We start from the raw sequence: 18,422 nt of genomic DNA, 5'->3' as shown, positions 1-18,422 counted from the left end.
TTCCAACCCCGCGAAGGATTTCAGTGAGACTCTCGCTCGACATGCGACAACAACAGCTGCGCGAATAAGACCTGGGAATCTGCCGCGTCCACACACACAAAGAAAAAAACTCTGATGGCTTATCGACGCCGCAGAACAACTGCTCACATGCATTACTCACTCATTCATAATTGAATGAAATGCAAGTTTAAGTCGAACAAATGACACCTAAAATGCTTGAATGGACACGTCTCATGATGCAACAGAGCAACACTCTACAGAGGAAGCTTATTACTTCATGAAATCACAACAACCACATGACTGACTGCGATTAGCCTGTGAAGCCTTTGTAGAATCAACAAAAGCACAAAGCTTTAACTAAATATTCAGTGCATGTTGCCAAAACTTGAATTTTCATCTATACGTATATCAAATCTATTTGAAGATATAACATTTTAATAGATATCGGGTTAAAATTCTCATCATCAAATCCACAACTGACCAGTTAATCAGTTTATCTGAAAGTAATTTCAGCTTCATTCACCCTCATTCAGGCAGGTGACCCTGTTTGGTAGCTTTGCTCAGCGTGAAGACGAGAGTCATTTTTTGAAGTGTTTCTGAAAGCAGCATGAATATCATCAGTGCTCGGTTGCTTTGCTCCAGCAGATCATCTCCTATTCCCAGTTCGAGCTTCTCAGACATACAGTGATCTTAAAAACATGGAAAACCTGTATTTCGAAACTACAGCATCTATTTTAAAACACAAGCCCAAAGAGTCTTTTTTGTAAATAATTCATTGTATTGATGAAGATCACTACTCAATAATGTATGGCCAATCTTAAAGGAGCCTGAAGTCCATTTAGATGTTATTTAAAAGTAGAACTGTGTGATTTTGATCCATTTTAATCCACTTCGTAAGGTGGAGCTTCATAATAACTTCAAACTCTAAACATTCAACAACACCTGTTGCTTCAACTGGTCACTTTACACATATTTTAGTAAATGTATGTTAATATATCATATATTCAGCTCTGGTGGTGGCAATTCAATGTTTTAACAAAATAGATTTCTTAAATCCTATACAAGCAACAATAACTATCAATGTTTAACTATTTGGGTGGATGTTTAGTGAGTATCATCCAGATTCATGTTGATAACTTGAAGAAAAGCAGAATGCACCACTAATAATCACTTAACAGATAAAAAAGCTAAAATGACTCTAAATCATTACCACTAATATCTCTCACTGGAGAGGTTCCTCTTACCTTCCGCCCACATCGGCGAGGACGGCGGGAGGAGAAGATGCTGCCGTACCTCTCTGAAGGAAAGACGTTTCTCTCAGGAGCCGTCTGAGATGCTCACACACTCCACGGCTGAGAATCCAGCGGGGGACACATCTCAGAACCACTGGAGCCTTAAAACACACACACACACACACACACACACACACACACACACACACACACACACACACACACACACACACACACACACACACACACACACACACACACACACACACACACACACACACACACACACACAGAGCAGATTTGTATCATCAGAAGGAGGCCCCACTCCAGATTGACTTACACACTCAGGCAGTGGATCTGGTGACCAGGTAGAAAACGTTGGGGACCGACACCGGATCTCTCTCGACATGATGGAGGGAAAAATGAGCGGCGGAGCTCAGCAGGGAGCCCGCGGAGAAGTGGAGAGGGATAATCCCTGATATTTGTTCACTGAAATAAGAGAAACGCTTTTTCAGCGCCTCAAGTTGTCAGAGTGAAATCTGTGCTGAAAAGCCCTGCCACTGCGTGTGTGTGTGTGTGTGTGTGTGTGTGTGTGTGTGTGTGTGTGTGTGTGTGTGTGTGTGTGTGTGTGTGTGTGTGTGTGTGTGGTGTAATTGTGCTTCTTCTGGTCCGAGCAGGAGTGATGGTTCCTGCATAGAGGTTCTGGAATTTTCTATTTATTTATTTATTTCATTCCAATCCTCGGAGGGCACCAGAGCTTTGAAGGAGCAAGTAGAAATCACAAGCTTCCCTTCTGCCATCTTGAATTTATTTCCTTTTCATTTTTGAGATCAATTCCAGGTAGAAATAAATATGTGGATGATTAAAAAAGAACATGACGTATTTAAAAACATCACCTGGAAAAGCTGGGCTCGAATGCTGTGACGACTTTGGGAAGACAAGTGGGAAGTTTTGAAATGATCCCAGAAGTGAGTCTTTGATGAAAACGAAGAGATTTTACCGGCCCTGTGCACAAATACCTTATTTTCATATTATAATGGCTCATAAATGACAATATGTCCTTTGTTTTCTTTGATACATTAACAGTAGAAAACTTGTCCCGACAGTAGATGTACATGAATGAAATTTGAAAATAAATCAAATTTATTGGTTGATGACCGGAATGTCTCAACTGGGAAATGGGACAATCCCGACTGGTAGTTATCGCAACCCCTCGCTGCATAGACGCACGGTTTTAAGAGTCATAGTAATGTTGTGAGTGGTTTCCTGTTGTCAGGTGATGCTCCTGACGAGGAAGTGGAACTTTCCTATCCAGTCACTTTTCATTATGCTTTAATGCAAAGAAGGATAGAAATCCTGTCAGACTGTAAACACGAGGAGAAAACAGGACGCTTCTGTTTCCCAGTCGCCATGGAGCCCCACTGGATTCCAATCAGATAAAAACAAGCAGACATTGATAACGAGGTGAAAGAACAGGCTACAAGGCCGAGCTGACTACTTGAGTAATCAATCAATCCCATTTAATTAATCATCATTGGACATGTTACACTCCTCCACGCTCGCTTATACACGTCTCGTCTTTGTTATGATCCTTTAAAGATCAACTGCCGACTGCTGCATGGCTGCTGAGCTGATGGATCATGACCGTGTGTGTGTGTGTGTGTGTGTGTGTGTGTGTGTGTGCGGGTGTGTGTGTGTGTGTGTGTGTGTTACATGAGCGCTCTCAATTACAGTGCAGGGTGATTATAATTTAAAGTGGTAATGGTGTGTTTCTACTGAGTGATATTAAACGAGGGCTGCATCAGTCAACTGCAAAGGCAACAACATAGTTTGTCCTTTGGTTTTAGAGAAAGTGTCGTAAACATGAACACACAATAACTATTGGCTGGATATTAAACTGTGTTTAATGTAAACGAGCAGAAAAATATTATCAGATGTCCATGTTGGTCATTAGAAAGTCATTGTGTCAAAGAACTTAATTTGGAAGGCTTCTTTGTGGCTGGTTTGCATCTATTTGTTGTTTCGAAGGTGTTTATGTTTTTGTCTTGGCCAACATTCAATAAAATTTTATTTCGATAACATCAAATACGACACAGACATTTCGAGGTGATTTTAGAAATAAGCAACAATTCAACTTAGAGCAACTAGAGGAGACGGAGGAAAGAAAAAAACCTCCTTAAGAGGGACAACCCTGCAGAACCAGACTAGAACCAGAGGAGGCTTTCTGCTGTTGTGGCACTTTATCTTTGCATTTGCACTTTTTCTTTCTTCTAATATATTTTGTCTTTGTTAAAAACACAAACGTGTTTTACCTTTTCAACTCTCAGTATGAAGCAACACCTTCAACCACAGCCCTTGAAAATTCCAGAGGGGATTTTGTGTGCCTGCCTCTCACTGCCTACATGCTTTGATCTCGGCGTCTTTATGGAAACAGAAGCTGATCTCCTTTATCTCCTCCTCGAAGTGCCTCTCCCATCCGCTTTGTATGGGATTTTTGTTTTTGCAGTTTAATGGGATCTATTCGAAAACAGTTAGCCGAATCGTTAACAAATGACATATCAACATGTTCCCTAACGTTCTGTGTGTTATGATGTGCTTTTTTTGTCCTTGTTCAAACGGTGTGGGACTAGTTACCCGAAGAGAAAACGGCAAAATAAAAAAATTATAACTGGTGGCTTTGCATTTTCAGAAGAAAATGCAAGTTTGAATGCTGAAGCTGGATAAAGCTGAATGTGTGAATGCCTTTCAGCTGTCACACAGTAATAATAAAATTAAATGACGGCCTAGGATAGTAATATTTGCGCCTTGCCACTAGGACAGGCACAAGAATTAAAGCGATGTTACTTCTTCTGATTCATTACCCTGGTGTAAACAGAACAGGTTTCTTCTTCTCCTGGTTTAACAGCAGTTTGCATTCATAAAGTTGCATTACCGCCATCTGCTGGTTCTATCTATCTACATTGTTTCCCACTGCTCTCTCGTCCCGATGACTGTTTCCCTTTCTCTCCAATCAGCAGTTTTTTCGTCCCTGATGACTGTTTGCCTTATCTTCCTTCTTCTGCCCCTTCTTCTTCTTCACTTACGATCAACTGCAGTTGGCATCCGTGAAGTTGGACTACCGCCACCTGCTGGTTCTAGCTCGTTCATACCATTCCCAATGCTCAGAAAGAAAGAAAGAAAGAAAGAAAGAAAGAAAGAAAGAAAGAAAGAAAGAAAGAAAGAAAGAAAGAACGAAAGAAAGAACGAAAGAAAGCTGCTCTCAGGAAACAGTATACATTTTCTCCACAAAGGACATGACACTAGATTATGCAAAGGCACAAAAGTAGGACTTGCCTGTTTAAGACGACAGTAAAATGTGGTAACTCGTCACTGATAACTCAGTTTCATCTCGATATTGAACTAAAACCCGTGGATTCTGTGAGACTTAATAGTCTGTGAATAAAATCAGACCCAAACTGCAAATGTGGCACAGAAATTCTTCTTTAGACAGAACCAGGACTAGTTTTAAGGTTTAAGTTGCTCAGTGTCCTAATGAACAAACAAAAAAACCAACATCCAGGTAAAAAGAAGAAAACATGTAAACAACCCGCTTATATATATGCGTTGACCTGTTGCCATGGTAACGGAATGCCCAGGTTTTATTGGGTTACGCGCTCTTAGCAATTCACTTTAATGTTAAATACAACCTCCATAACAGAGGTTAGTATTTTTTATTACATTTTTTACCGTGAAGAGGAAGACGTAGCGTGTCCTCGTGTCCCCGGTGAGGAAGACGTCCCGATGTTTGTGTCGACGCGAAGGCTCAACGCTCAGAGCAGCAGCGACCTCCACATGGAAACATGAATGAACGACAGACACACGCACGCAGGCACGCGCGCACACACACACACACACACACACACACACACACACACACACACACACACACACACACACACACACACACACACACACACACACACACACACACACACACACACACACACACACACACACACACACACACACACAAGCCGGAAGGGTGAGAATGCTCGTCACTGATTGGTTGCTGATAGAAATGTGGGAATAAATTCTTGAACAGGTGTTTTGTTCATTAAAGTAATAGATATAAGTCGTAAACTCCCTATTTCTGTATCTGTGCTTTGATTGTGAAATATGTTCATCCATGCCAGGGAATTTCAAAAACGCAATATAAACAGGCTCATCTGTTGAAAACATCACAAAATTGTGGAAAAGTACGACTCAGTAGTTTGTAGGGATTATTTCAAAGTGAATAAAGTTTAGATATGGTCAGACGTGTGTTTTCTAAAAATATTGCACTTTTGAACACATGTTTCTTTTTTATAAGAGATATCTAGGGGTATTAAATTAATTACAAAAGTGTAAAAAGTCTGTACAATTTATTCAAGAGCTTGTTTCAAAGGAAATCTCCTTAAAACTGCGTAAAACTGATTTTTTTTTATTTCACAATAGCATTTCCTCATTTTTTTAATTTATTGTCATGATCGCTAATGGCAAGTGCATGTGTGCAGTAGTATGTACGTGTATGTTTGCCACCAAGTTCAAGGTATTAGTTGAACTTGATGCCCATTAGTGCCACCCACATTTTAGAATAAAAAATATATATATTGATATTCATGGTGGATTTCCATGTTTCAAAGAACTGACAAAGTCAATTTATTTAAAACTAACTTGTATACTGAATAACAGCAGAACAATAAATGATTTCCTCCACTACAAATAGTTTGGCTCCCTCTTGTGTTTCTATCTCACACTGTGTAGGAAACAAGGGAGATATTGTTTGGGTTGTTTTAAAGACTTCATTTCCCACGATGCAGCAACAATATCTCATCCATGCGTTCATGAACGATTGTAAACAGTGTCTTTAATTTGTACACAAGTCAAATATATCTCGGTTGAAGTCTAATTTAGTTGTGTTGAAAATTGACAGTTTTGTCTTTGGCGAATTTATTTGGGATTTGTAACCGCTTTTAAATCTATATGGACTGAAAACAGATCTAAAGAGTGCAGAGAATATTTTTACGAAATTAGAAAGGAACATGGTTATTTAAAAAAAAAAAAAAAAAAAAAAAAAAAGAACAGTCTAAATGTGTCGTTTGTGGCTTCACGTGAAGTCTCGTGTTGTGTTGACATGCAGGGGGTACAAATATCCGAGGCGCACCTGAAGGCGTCACTGCTCGTGAACGGAGACGGCGGTGCGCGAGGAGCGGAGCTGCTACGTTTCTCTGATAATCTGTGAGTTAAATCTAATTATTACTACATTTAATCTGAGTTTATTCCTCCCAGAAGACCTCTTTTTGGTGAGGGGAGGGGATTGTTTTGAACCAGTGTGATTTCATGACATATTGTTTCGGGTGCGGTCTTTTGACTTCTCTTACTTTCGTTTTCTTTGTTTTATTATTTCCAAAGTTTGATGATCTTTTAAAAAGTTTTTACAGGTTAATAAGTGTAATACACGAGGACGTTTGATGCTACAAGCATGGATTGTTAAGTGACATGGATGTGATTTGAAGGTAATTGTTAATGCGTGTTGAGCGTTAAAAGAAGTGAAAGCAAAGTGCGCAGAAACTGGAGCAGACAGGTTAAAAACAAAACAACCACAGAAAGAGAGACGCTTCTGGAAAAGGCCTACTGGGGCTGCTGTCGTAACTTGTGGCACCTGTTGACAGCAGTGTTGTTTGATCACAGTGATCATGGAGAGTCCTGCAGAGGCTGCAGCTCCGTCCTTCTCCCAGGTGACGTTCATTGACACCCCCCACTCCTACCCCCCCGCCACCCCCATCACCTGCACCTACACCCTCTGCCACACCTTCCAGGCCCACTCCAGGGACTGGGTGGGCATCTTCAAGGTGAGAGGGACACAAGAAGAAGCATTTTGACATTTTATCAAGGACATCTCTGAGAATTCTTCCACCATTTCTTCTCTGCAGGTGGGGTGGAGCTCGGCAAAGGATTATCAGACCTTTGTGTGGGTGGAGCAGACTCAAGATGTGGCTGGACAACAAGCAGTAACCGGACAAGTTGTGTTCAAGGGTGAGATAAAGTTTTACTGCAAAGTGAAAGTGTTTGTCTTATTGCCAGTTAAGAAAGTAAATCAAAGTTGGAAATGAAGTTCAGTCAGACAAAAGTAATATGCCTCGTAAAAACACTCAAAATAGAGATGCCTGACAATTTTCTTAAGTATAGTAAAATGTTTATGTCCCATAAAAATACCCCACACAAGTTAGAAAGTCAGATTTTCTATACGTCTAACTGCTTCTTAATTTTGAAATTTATTTCATCTAAAATTTAGAAGAAAAAAAAGACTGATAACTTCTTTACAGTTTAGATTTAGGCCTCATAGAATGGAAATATCCAGATTATTATTGTATTTAGCCAATTGGGGTAAATATTATAATATAATGTGTCAAATTAAATCATGATCATGTTATATATTTCACTGATAAGGCAAATTCTCATACTGTAATTAGCCATTTAAGCAAATTACTATGCTGTAACTTCCCAATCCAGATACGAATTATACTAATTGACCTTAACTTTAAAGTAAAACAAAGGTTTTTAATATTGTTGAATGTGAAGGTTTCCCCTCTGAACAGGCCCACCGATTCATTGCAAACCATTCAAATTCAGGGTGTTTTAAAGTGTCAATCCACTTTTCGAAATTTGCATTCCACGTTGATGACACTGTTCCATAACTGACAGTGGAACAATTCCGTTAAGGAGTAATGGAATCCGTGTGTCATCAGAGTACTACCTGCCCAAAGACGATGTGGAGTTCTACCAGTTTTGTTATGTGGACAACAGCGGGCAGGTGAGAGGAGCCAGCACTCCGTTCTGCTTCAGGGACCCAGTGGAGCAAAGCGGTGAAGGCAGCCCAGATGACGACCTGCTCGTCATCACCACACAGGTAACAAACAACAACAACAACAACAACCAACAAAGCTCTGTGGAAACTTGTTTTTAGACGAGGGAGATGTCGAAGCTCATGGATCATATTTCAGAGCTAAAGGTTAGGGGCTGCACTCAGTTTTAATCTAACTTTTAGTCACATGGTGGCAGAGATTTAATGAGTTCTCTTTGTGTTGGCTATGAGCCAGTTTACAGTCATTCTGTGGCACTTTGTGGACATTTTTGCTTTTTTGCACCTTTATTTTGAAGTCATTTTATGTACCTCTGCATTATCTTTAGTGTCTTATTGGTCATTTTGCATGTTTTCATGTGATTCTGTTGGTGTTTCTCATGGTTTTGTGCCTCCTTTGGCTTGTTTTTCCCTTTTTATAGTTTTTTGTCTTTGAGATACATATTTTTGTTACTTATTTTGTGTTTCTTGTCGTCATTTTGTATTTGAGTAGTTTGGTTGAACCTCTATTTGCTGGATTTTTGTGTTTCTGTGGTTCGGTTGCATTTCTGAAAGAATAGTTTGTCTTTATGTGCTGACTTTGTGTCTGTTTCTGTTTTGTGATGTTGTTCTTGAATAATTTAGTAAATTACACATTTCCCTGTCGTCACGTATTATCTTGTGGTAATTTTTATACTTTTTAAGACTTTTATACCTTTGTTTCCTTTTTTTCCCCTTTTTGGTCATTTAGAATCTCTGTGATGATTTACCATATTGCACTGCTTATATTTTTTTGCCTTTTCTTTGTCATTTTTTATCTCTTTGCTGCCATTTTCAACGATCTCTTTTCATCATTTTGTGCCTTTTTTGGATTTATCACTGAAAGATCATTTTGTTTTTATGGAGTGATTTTGTATGTTGTTTTAATTGTTTTGTGGTCATATTCCCCTTTTAATTGTGTTAATTTTCTGCTTCTCTAGAGTCATTTTCGATGTTTTTGTGGAAGATATGTCTTTCTTTTGTGTTGGTTAGTCAATCTGTTATTGCTCAATTGGACTTATTTTGGTAATTTTGTATCTCTGCATAAGTTGGTCATTGATTTGTTTCTTCCTGGATTTTTTTTGCGTCTGTTTATATCTGTTCTAGTTGGCGTTATATTGTGAGACCACTAAGAGTAAGCTGCAGTCTTTCAGGGAATCAAACCGCACTCGTAAATAAAGGCCTGTAATGATATACTGTCAAGTCAGACTGAAAGTTGAAGCTTTACTAGAAAGGATTCTGATGCCATTGCAAATTCCTGTAATGACAAACTCCATTGCCATGTGTTTGTTCCACCCCAGATGAAGAGTAAACAAAGCTTCTTATTGACTCGGTGTGTTTAATTGACCTCAGGAGCAGGTGGAGCAGAGCGTACGGGAAAAAGCTGAACTTCAGAGCGAGCTGGATCGGACGAGCGCTGAAAACAAAACCTTAAAGAGTGCCCTGCAGCGGGAGCAGCAACAGACCTGCGTCCTGAAGGTGCGCTCGGCTGGTAGAGAGAAAGATAAGCTGCATTCTGTGCCAGAGAGAGAATAACCTTTGACCCTGTGGTTTATCTGTGCAGGAGGAGATCGAAAAGAAAGATAAAGAAATGAGTGACGTGGTGAGAGAACTGCATCAGACCAGGGAGGAGGTGAAAAACATGGAGAGCACTTTACAGCAGCAGAGGCAAGAAAATGACTGCTTAAAGGTTTGTCCTCACTTCATGGTGTAACATCTGAGCCCGGTGCTGCTTCGTCAGTATGGAAACTTGACTGCTGCCTCTGTTAGGAAGAGATGATCCAGCAGAGAAATCAAACTGAGCAGAAACAACGGAGTGAAAGCTTGACGACAGACAACTCCTCCAAACAAAAAGAGGTGAAGACGTCCTCGTCTCCTCATCAGAAGCTCTGAATCTCCACATCAGCTCACCTCTTTGTCCTTTTGTTAACAGGAGAAGTACAGACAAGCGGTGATGAAGATCAACCAGCAGAAGGAAGAACTTGCAGTCCTCAGGGGGGCGCTTGACCTGCAGAGCGAGGAGATCGCCACGTGAGACCTCTGTCAATTCCTCTAAAGAGTCGCCTCTTTAAAGCTGCTCTGTGATATCAGTTTGACCTCTGTGTGCCAGGCTGAACGCTAAAGTCAGAGAAGGAGAACGGGAACTGTCCAAGACAATAGACGGCAACCAGTTACTCCAGGTAGACCTGCTTTGTTTAAGAGTCCACTTTATTAAAGTTCACTGCATGAAGACAGAAGCTGGAGCACAGTAGGTGTGGATCATTCAGCTTGGTGCTTCAACTCTGACAGGTCGACCTTCAGAGCAGCGAGAAGGTCAAGGAGAGGCTGAGTGCAGAGCTGCAGAATCTCACCCAAAGCCTAGAGGAACTGGCGAAGAAGAACCAGGAGTTGTCCAGGAGGCTGGCGGAGGCCAAGACGGGGCAGAGCTCCCCCGATGAGGACCTGAAGGTGGGAACCGGGCCGAGATTGAGGTTAGAAAATAGGACCTGCGGATATCTGTTCTGACTGTGCTTCCTGTTCAGGACCGCTGTGAGACTCTCGTCAGACAGCTCGATGAAACGAGAGCGAAGCTGGAGGCTGAGAGGCAGGAGGTGAAAAGCATCAGGAGGAAAGCCGAGTTTCTGGAAAGGGAGTTTCAACAAGTCAGCCAGCAGCTGGAGACATTGATGAGAACTTACGAGATGGAACAACAGAAGAGCAGCAAATATGAGGTGAACTTAAGCATCCAGGTCAATCTGGATTCGAGTTGGATTAGAAGAAAACCTGCTGACGCCTCGTTAATGCTGGACTAACAACACGAAAGATGTCTGGCTGTAATTAACATTAACCTGTATCCAGTAGCTGTGAGTAGCATTGATATCCAAATATGAAGGTTAGCCTCTTTCTCTAAAAGCTGTCGGCATGTTGGTGATTTATCTCTGGTTGAACTTCATTTAACATCCCGATTATAGAGCATCTTCCTCCTCTAACACCCAGAGTGGTAGACTCGAAGGATACCTGTCGCAGGTTCACCTAAGGGAAAACCTTTTAAACATACGACAAAGTTTAAAGCTCCATACTTATTTGGCTGGAGAGTCATGTGGGTGTCTTGTTTTGCACCGTTTATGTTAAAACTGCACAATGTTCCAGCTTCAACTCAGAGAAATGATCAACCTGATGGCCGATAAGGACACCGTCATGGAGGAGAAGGACGCAAGCCTCCTGTTGGAGAGACGGGAGAAGGACGAGCTCAGCAGAGAAAACGAGGTGCTCCAACAGAAACGGCGTCTTTACTCGGAGACTCAGCCGAGCTCGTCCTCTACTGAACTGAACCGTGTTTTCCTTCCCGTCAGACTCTCAGGAGAGAAACCGAGGGTTTGCGTCGAGGCTACGCAGACCTGCACAGGGCTCGCTCCGACACCGGCACTGCAGCCGAGAACATTCCCGCCAATCCACAGCAGAACACGGGACGGGATGAGAGCCTGTATGAAACCATAGGTGAGAAACGTCGGTCCCTTTTTTAATCTCAAATCAATGTTTTACTTTAAAACCCATCTTTTAGAGCAAGGAATGTAACGTATTAGAATTCCAGAGGAGACATTGGCCTCATTGATTTTGATGAATCTACTGAACTGATTCTGCGTGTGGGTTTTGGTCAGACGGCCACAAAGTCAAACATCTGAAGCATTTTATAGATATCAAAAGTGTTTTCAAAAGAACATGAGCAATAGGTAGAGGTGGTAGAGGGCAGCTGCTGATAATGGAGATAAACATTTAGGCTGAGAATGCAGGAAAATTAGATCGATGTCAATGAAAAACCTTTTTTTTTTTTTTTTTTTTTTTGTTATTGCTTCACCCATTACATATCACAAAATGTTTTACTTTAATTGTGATAAGAATAGTCCCTTGTTTAAAAAAAAATGGAAAAACATTGATCATATTAAACATTTTAATATTTTGCTATGATGTATTTTTGATTTAAATGACTTGATATTTATTCTTTATCATTTCAAAGTTTGGATATATTTCAATTTATCAAATGTTTAGTAATAAATCAAAAATATATGGAAGTGTCAGAATCAGATTATGAGCTGCACAACTTTTTTTTTTTTTTTAATTTTCCTCTAAAGAAGACAAAGCCTCCCATAAAAGAGTCTGACGTTCTTTTTAGGTTTTATTGATTCCTATAAGTGTTTCCACTTCGTAACCTTTCCTTCTTCAGCCTCTGGTCAACAGACACAAAGGAGTCTATTCTCTGCTTTCTACTCTCCAGATAATACTCACCATCCACCCATTACTAATAGCTGTTTACATATAAGTAAAGTAAAAATAATAGAGGACATCGAGAAGGAACTGGATTTGTTGTTATTTAAGGAAATGTTCTCGTCCAATGATGCATAATACTTACCAGCAGTCCAAGACCCCACAAACAAACAATCTCCTGATTATCCAATGCTCATGGATATTTCTTCCTTGCAGGTAGCATTGTGGAACCGCAGGTGGAGGAGGTAAGCGGAATTCATTGTTACAGAGACAAGAAGTAAAGAGTAATATAACCTCTGTCTAATCACTGATGTGGTTTTTATCTAAAAAGTACTAAAGCTAATTGTCTGTGTTTCAACACTTTTACATTCACTGTGTTTGCAAGAGATACGGTAAAATGAAAATGGCTAGAAATCCATGTAAATGAAGGGACTAATATGTTCCGGAATATGAAAGCTGCGGTGACAGTCACATAGAAAATGCTTCAAGTTGCACTGGACCTCCAGGAAGCCAAAAGAAAATAGTTTCCAGCTGACATAAAAACAATTCAAATTATTTTATTACGCTTCATAGAAGTGTGTCTTTAAAAAGAAAAAGGAGATTGTAAACTGGCTACAGATGCGGTTCATCTGTCACTTTCTAAATACACCAATGAGAAGAACATCCGTCCCTCCTGAGCGCTCAGAACATCCACGCGAAGTCGCTCGTCTGTTTACGGTTTATTTTTGAAGCGGACTTAAAACATAATCCGCAGCCTATTTTGTTACGGGTTCTGATGCGACCCCACCTTTTCTATTTCCGTCCCCCTCCCCACCTGGCAGTCGCTGGTGTGTCATCTGTGCCAGGAGAGCTTCCCCGGCATCACCCCGGACGAACTGGAGCTGCACCAGCAGAGCCACCGGGTCTGCCCCTTCTGCACCGTCATCTGCGACGCCATGGAGCAGACGGAGTTCGAAGACCACGTCTACGCCCACGAGCTGTGAGAGCGTCACCGGGGACGAGTGCGGCGGGAACAACACGCCTGTCACACATCGACTGCCGATTAGAGATAGTTTAGTTTTTTTTCCGTGTTTTCCAAACAGTGATTTCACCTGTTTGAAGATTGAGAACTTAATTGAGAATTATATAACTATTAACTCTTTATGTATTTATTGAAATCTATGGTTTGATTGGTCACATTTTTAACTTGATTTTTCAAATTGGTGAAGTATAAATGGACAATAGTCACACTTGAGTCATAATTTATGGCTTAACTAATGTGACTGGGATATGTAATGAATGGAAACCTGTTAATGTCGTCGAGCAATAACTTACTCTCTATAAGCGCTTGTTTAACTTGCACAATATTGTAACAATTATAAGTATTTGTTCGTAAAGTTTGTACATCAGATTCACTTCCTGTCACAAGTGGAATTTGAACCTGGGTACCAAACAATGAAGATCAAGATTTAACCACAGCAAGCTTAGGCTAAGTTAAAAACCTCTAAACACAGTGTTAAAACCCCAAATATTGTCTTTGTTCCTTGGCGGTTCTTCTTTTAGGAGACTAACTCACTGTGACACAGCAGCCGACACGGCCGTCCACTGCACAGCTCAGTAAAACCTCCTGAAATCTGATGCTTTGAAATGTATGTTGGATGAGCAGCGTAATGGGAGAATCTGTTTCAGTACGATAAAAACTGTAATAATGTTTAAATGGTTCTGTGGAAAAATAAAACTCAAATCACTCTGAGAAGACTTTTATTTATAAAGAGAAAGTTTGTACATGAAAAGGTTTGTTTGTTTTTGCACACATGCAGCCGACGGGTTGCCTCACACAGCGTGACTGAAACCGAGCCGTGTTCAGTGACCCCGTCGTAATGTAAGGGAACTCGTTTGCCCTCCTCAAGTCCAAGAAGGAAAAAAAAACAAAACACATCTCTCAGAGGAGAGTTTGAAACAAATCCATCACATGAGCCCTTCGCCTCGGGCACATTTTGTTTACCAGAGCGTCTCCGGCTCCGTCACCAGCTGCTTCCCTCATGGCGTCATCTGATTGGCCTCCTCGGGCGTGACATCACGGGACGTCAACTCGGAGAAGAGCGCCGGCAGCCAGTACTGCGCCTCGCTGGCCGCCTGAGAGTCCAGCCAGGCCAGACCTTCCTTCAGCAGATGATCCTGCAAAGAGCAGAGGATGTTTCCATCACGTCGGCTGACGGGACAAATAAACCCACAGACAAAAAACAACTCTTTCCACAACTCGTCCAAAAGACGTCTAAAATGCTTCCAAAGTAGTTTGAAATGTGTCCCAAAAAAACCTGTAAAAAATGTCTCCAAAGCCAGTTTAAAAGTAAACTAAAATACATCCAAAGATAGTACAAAACGTGTCCAAAAATACTCTAAAAATCTGTTAAACATTAGTATCAAATGTGTTCCAAACTGGCCTCGTATATGTCCAGAATATTTTCATTTCAACTTTGACAGAAATATTTCCTAAACCAGTTTATCAGCATCCGTAATACGCTGCTCCGACCAGGAAACCTTCTCGCTGTCAGGCTACAGCGCGAAGCACACCGTCACGTTTCTGAATCACCCGGACCGCCGTCACCTGAGCGGACGAGCACCTACCAGGACGTGGCACGCTCGCTCCTTCTCCCACTTCAGGCTCTCCTTAATCTCGCTCACGGTGACAAAACCCTTTTTCTGGAAACACACAGGCAAACAACCACAATCTCACTTTGGTGCACAAGAACAACTTTCCAGGGTGTTTATTCTCACTCATGTAGTCGATATAAACAGGGTTCTAGATCACTTACGTGCATGTTAGAAGTGCTAAAGGAAAAGCCTCGTTACACAAAAAAGACGTATTCCTAAAAACACGAATCTTCAGCTCCACCATGCTTCCAAAACTACTTCAGTTATTAATTTGAAGATTTGTTCCACTAACTTTAAACGCAGTAAGTGTAAACTAAATTTTGGGGGTTCTTTGTTGAAATGCATTTTGAATGTGAATCTGTTGTTTAACATAATTCAATTATGAGTCACACGAGGTTTTGTACCAGAGAGGATTGAAGAAAAACAGTTCAAAAACAGTTTTAAATTAAGAACCAAGCGTTGCAAACAAGGAAGCATATACAACAAAAAAACACCCCGTTACCTCCGCCAGCTGCAGGACCACGGTGTGATCCATGTTGAGCTCGGCTGGGACGGACTGGACCAGGTACGACCCCCCGACAGGAATCATCCCGAAGCCATTCCCCATCACCTTCAGCTTCTTGATGGCTCGCACCAAATCGTCTCTGAGGGGAAAAGTTAAACCACTGTGTTTGGTAACTTCAACACATCTTCCTGGAACTTTAAAGAGATAGGCAGAGCTGTTCCAGGACTTCTGCTCTAACGCCATCTTCAATTTTTCCCAAGATGCACAGGCTAGTTGCTGACTCATAAGTTCTGAAAATATTCTACAATAACAACTTTAAATAAATGTCAAAGTAAAAGTCTTTCAATGAGTGTCATATTAAGGGATTCTAAAGCTCACATCTGTTGTACTGAAATTAAAAGATCAACAAATCAACTGTATTAACTGTTGATCCTGATCAGTGTTACTAGAACACACATTTTCTATTAGTGATACTTACTGGCTCACATCCTGAGCATATTTGCCGCGTCCCTTCAGCACCCTCTGATGGAGTTCATCCAAAGTGATGAGACCTGAACCCAAACACACATTTCAGCGAATTCAAAGCCAGAAACACTATCCTGCTGTTCATCGTGTTAGGAAGCAAATTAACATGAGGCAGAGATACTAAGAGTCCTTTCATTGTGAAATGTATTAGTGTCAGTAATTTTAAGACAAGAGACAACAAATGTCGGTGCTTTGTGTCGACAGCCTTTCTACAGAGATCTGGTATTACTGGAGTAACTTGGCTGTCTTTCATAAATTGAAGGGGGAAGTAGAAGCCACATGACATCGTTGGGTAAAAATATGGTTCAGTGGCGCCACCTGGAGTTTTACAAAAGAAATAAACATTTTGATTTGTCAGAAGATGATGACATCTCATGACATCTCAGGCCAACAAGTGTCCCTAACCCGACTTCTTTTTATCTGTTGGGGTTCATCACAAACCTCCATTTCTGTGTTTCAGGGCAAGACAAACTTCAATGATCTGCACTCCGAGCTCGTAGTAGAAATCACCAACTCCAAGCATCTCAGACCAAAATCCTTTTCCAGCTGTGCAACAAAAAAAAAAAGAGGAATTTTTAAAACGTATGTTCTACTTTGAACAGGTCAGTGATCAGAATTCACTGAGATGAGAGTGTTTCTCACAGGCGAGCGGGTCGACGCCGATGGTGGCACACATTTCCTGAAACTGAACTCTGAACTGAGGGTTTTTACGGATCTCTTGTTTGTGCTTGCTGGCAAACTCCTCCAGGTGGGACTTGAAGGTTTCCAGCTGCTTTGACATCTGCCAGAAAAAAAAAAAATAGCTCAGGGAATCGTCTGATGCTTTATTTATCCTTTAGTTTATTTTCTGCAGACGACTCTCACTCACTGATAAATCTATTCAATCCATCGAAAATCTGGTTTTCATTCATGACGATACCTAAATAGTAAAGTTAAAAACTCACCTGGACAATTTGATCCTCCGCCAGAACATTTCCGCGTTCTTTATATTTGGCCTGAACACCAAAGAAATTTTCAGGTGAGATTTCTCAAGGTGTATTTGACCATTTTTCAACACAGTATATTCATTTAATTGCAGCTTAATTTTGAGTCTTTACCGGAATATCTCATGCAACACACAACTAAACACAGAAAATAAATAGATGACAGATTTTACAGAAGGTTGCTGCAACAATTTACACAGAATGATATAAGCTTTTAATAATCAACAAATGTATGTCTTTTTTTGGACCAAACACCACATTTCTCTCAGTATGCAAAACCAAAACCTTCATAATAATCTTTTATAAATAGTTACGAAATTATGAGGTGAACAGTTGGGGTTTGTTTAGTGCGTGGAATCAAAATTGCGGAATAATAGCTATAACAGTGTTTTAGTGGACGAATTAGGGGGAAAGTAGAATCGCTAATATGTCAATACATTATTTCAAAGCTCACCTTTAAAATAAGTACGTGTAAAGCGCTTTTGGACGACTTGCGTGATCTGTCGATTGCGCTGCGCAAATAATGGATCCGTTATCGATCAACCTCCGCATAAATTGTCAAGAATGGTCGCAATCTATCGATTTTCTATCGTTAATTTTACTGACAGTCACAGAGCATAATCTAACGTTACAGCCAACAAATAGAAGTACATATATGGAAAACTTCAGTGATTGAAATTATATTCTTACATGCAGTTTAAGACAGACAAATAAATAATTTTAAAGAGCTGCTGAACGCAGAAATTAAAACCTGTGAAATTACCTCTGCCAGCTTCTTTTTGGCGATTGCCCCCGCTCCGACTCCTCTGCGATGCATTTTACTGATGTTTAGTGGAAATGGCCAAAAGAAAACCCCAGAAAAAAAGAACAAATCTAACAACAATGATAATTTTATCGTTATTTACAGCAGAAGCAGCTCGCTTCAATCGCCCTTCGTGTCCAATTCTCGCAGATTTCAGCTCACTCCGCACCTCATCGATGATCTTGGTTTAAATAAAGATAATCCATTACTTTGATAAGCTCATTTTGACGTGATATTCAGAGTTTTGTCCAGTTTTTGTCCAGTTTTACGCTCATTTTAGTTCAGCTGCTTCCATTTTGACGATCAGGAAGTGAACTGTCACACTGTGTGTTGAGCATCGCCCCCTCGAGGCCTGGAGCAGAACTGCAGCTACACACAATCCTCAAGCCTGACAGTATGTCCCATGGTATGTCCTGGCTGCACCTCTCCTTGGCTGAGGTGGCACAAAATAAACGTTTGTAAAGAAGAAAAAAGCCTTTTGCCATTAAAATTGATTTTAAAATAATGTAAACCCATCTCTTCCCTTACTGAGAAGAAATATAAATTTACAACTGTGGAATTGCACAATAAGATACATTTTCATGTCTGAACTGTTTCCATT

The 18,422-nt window shown here is 40.7% G+C and overlaps 2 protein-coding genes across 2 annotated transcripts; one reads left to right on the top strand and one right to left on the bottom strand.

Annotated features, from left to right (window-relative positions):
• The first annotated feature begins 6,353 nt into the window (after window positions 1-6,353).
• Window positions 6,354-14,101, top strand: calcoco2 (calcium binding and coiled-coil domain 2). Its single transcript, XM_080464830.1, has 15 exons — window positions 6,354-6,488; window positions 6,942-7,102; window positions 7,184-7,286; window positions 8,000-8,160; window positions 9,484-9,609; window positions 9,695-9,820; window positions 9,901-9,987; window positions 10,064-10,161; window positions 10,241-10,310; window positions 10,420-10,578; window positions 10,653-10,841; window positions 11,260-11,376; window positions 11,463-11,607; window positions 12,589-12,617; window positions 13,194-14,101. The coding sequence occupies exons 2-15, from the start codon at window positions 6,947-6,949 to the stop codon at window positions 13,353-13,355; spliced, it is 1,728 nt and encodes a 575-aa protein (XP_080320956.1). The 5' UTR covers window positions 6,354-6,488; window positions 6,942-6,946; the 3' UTR covers window positions 13,356-14,101.
• On the bottom strand, window positions 14,097-18,150 carry snf8 (SNF8 subunit of ESCRT-II). The gene is made up of 8 exons (XM_080464840.1): window positions 17,783-18,150; window positions 16,981-17,031; window positions 16,679-16,817; window positions 16,478-16,582; window positions 15,990-16,062; window positions 15,509-15,650; window positions 14,980-15,054; window positions 14,097-14,529 (listed from the first exon to the last, which is right to left on the bottom strand). The coding sequence occupies exons 1-8, from the start codon at window positions 17,834-17,836 to the stop codon at window positions 14,392-14,394; spliced, it is 777 nt and encodes a 258-aa protein (XP_080320966.1). The 5' UTR covers window positions 17,837-18,150; the 3' UTR covers window positions 14,097-14,391.
• Between the last annotated feature and the right edge of the window lie 272 nt (window positions 18,151-18,422).

Source organism: Lipophrys pholis, assembly GCF_963383615.2.
Source record: "Lipophrys pholis genome assembly, chromosome: 1".
Lineage (NCBI taxonomy): Eukaryota > Metazoa > Chordata > Actinopteri > Blenniiformes > Blenniidae > Lipophrys > Lipophrys pholis.
The sequence above is the reverse complement of the archived record's forward strand: the minus strand, read 5'-3'. Positions and strand labels throughout refer to the sequence as shown.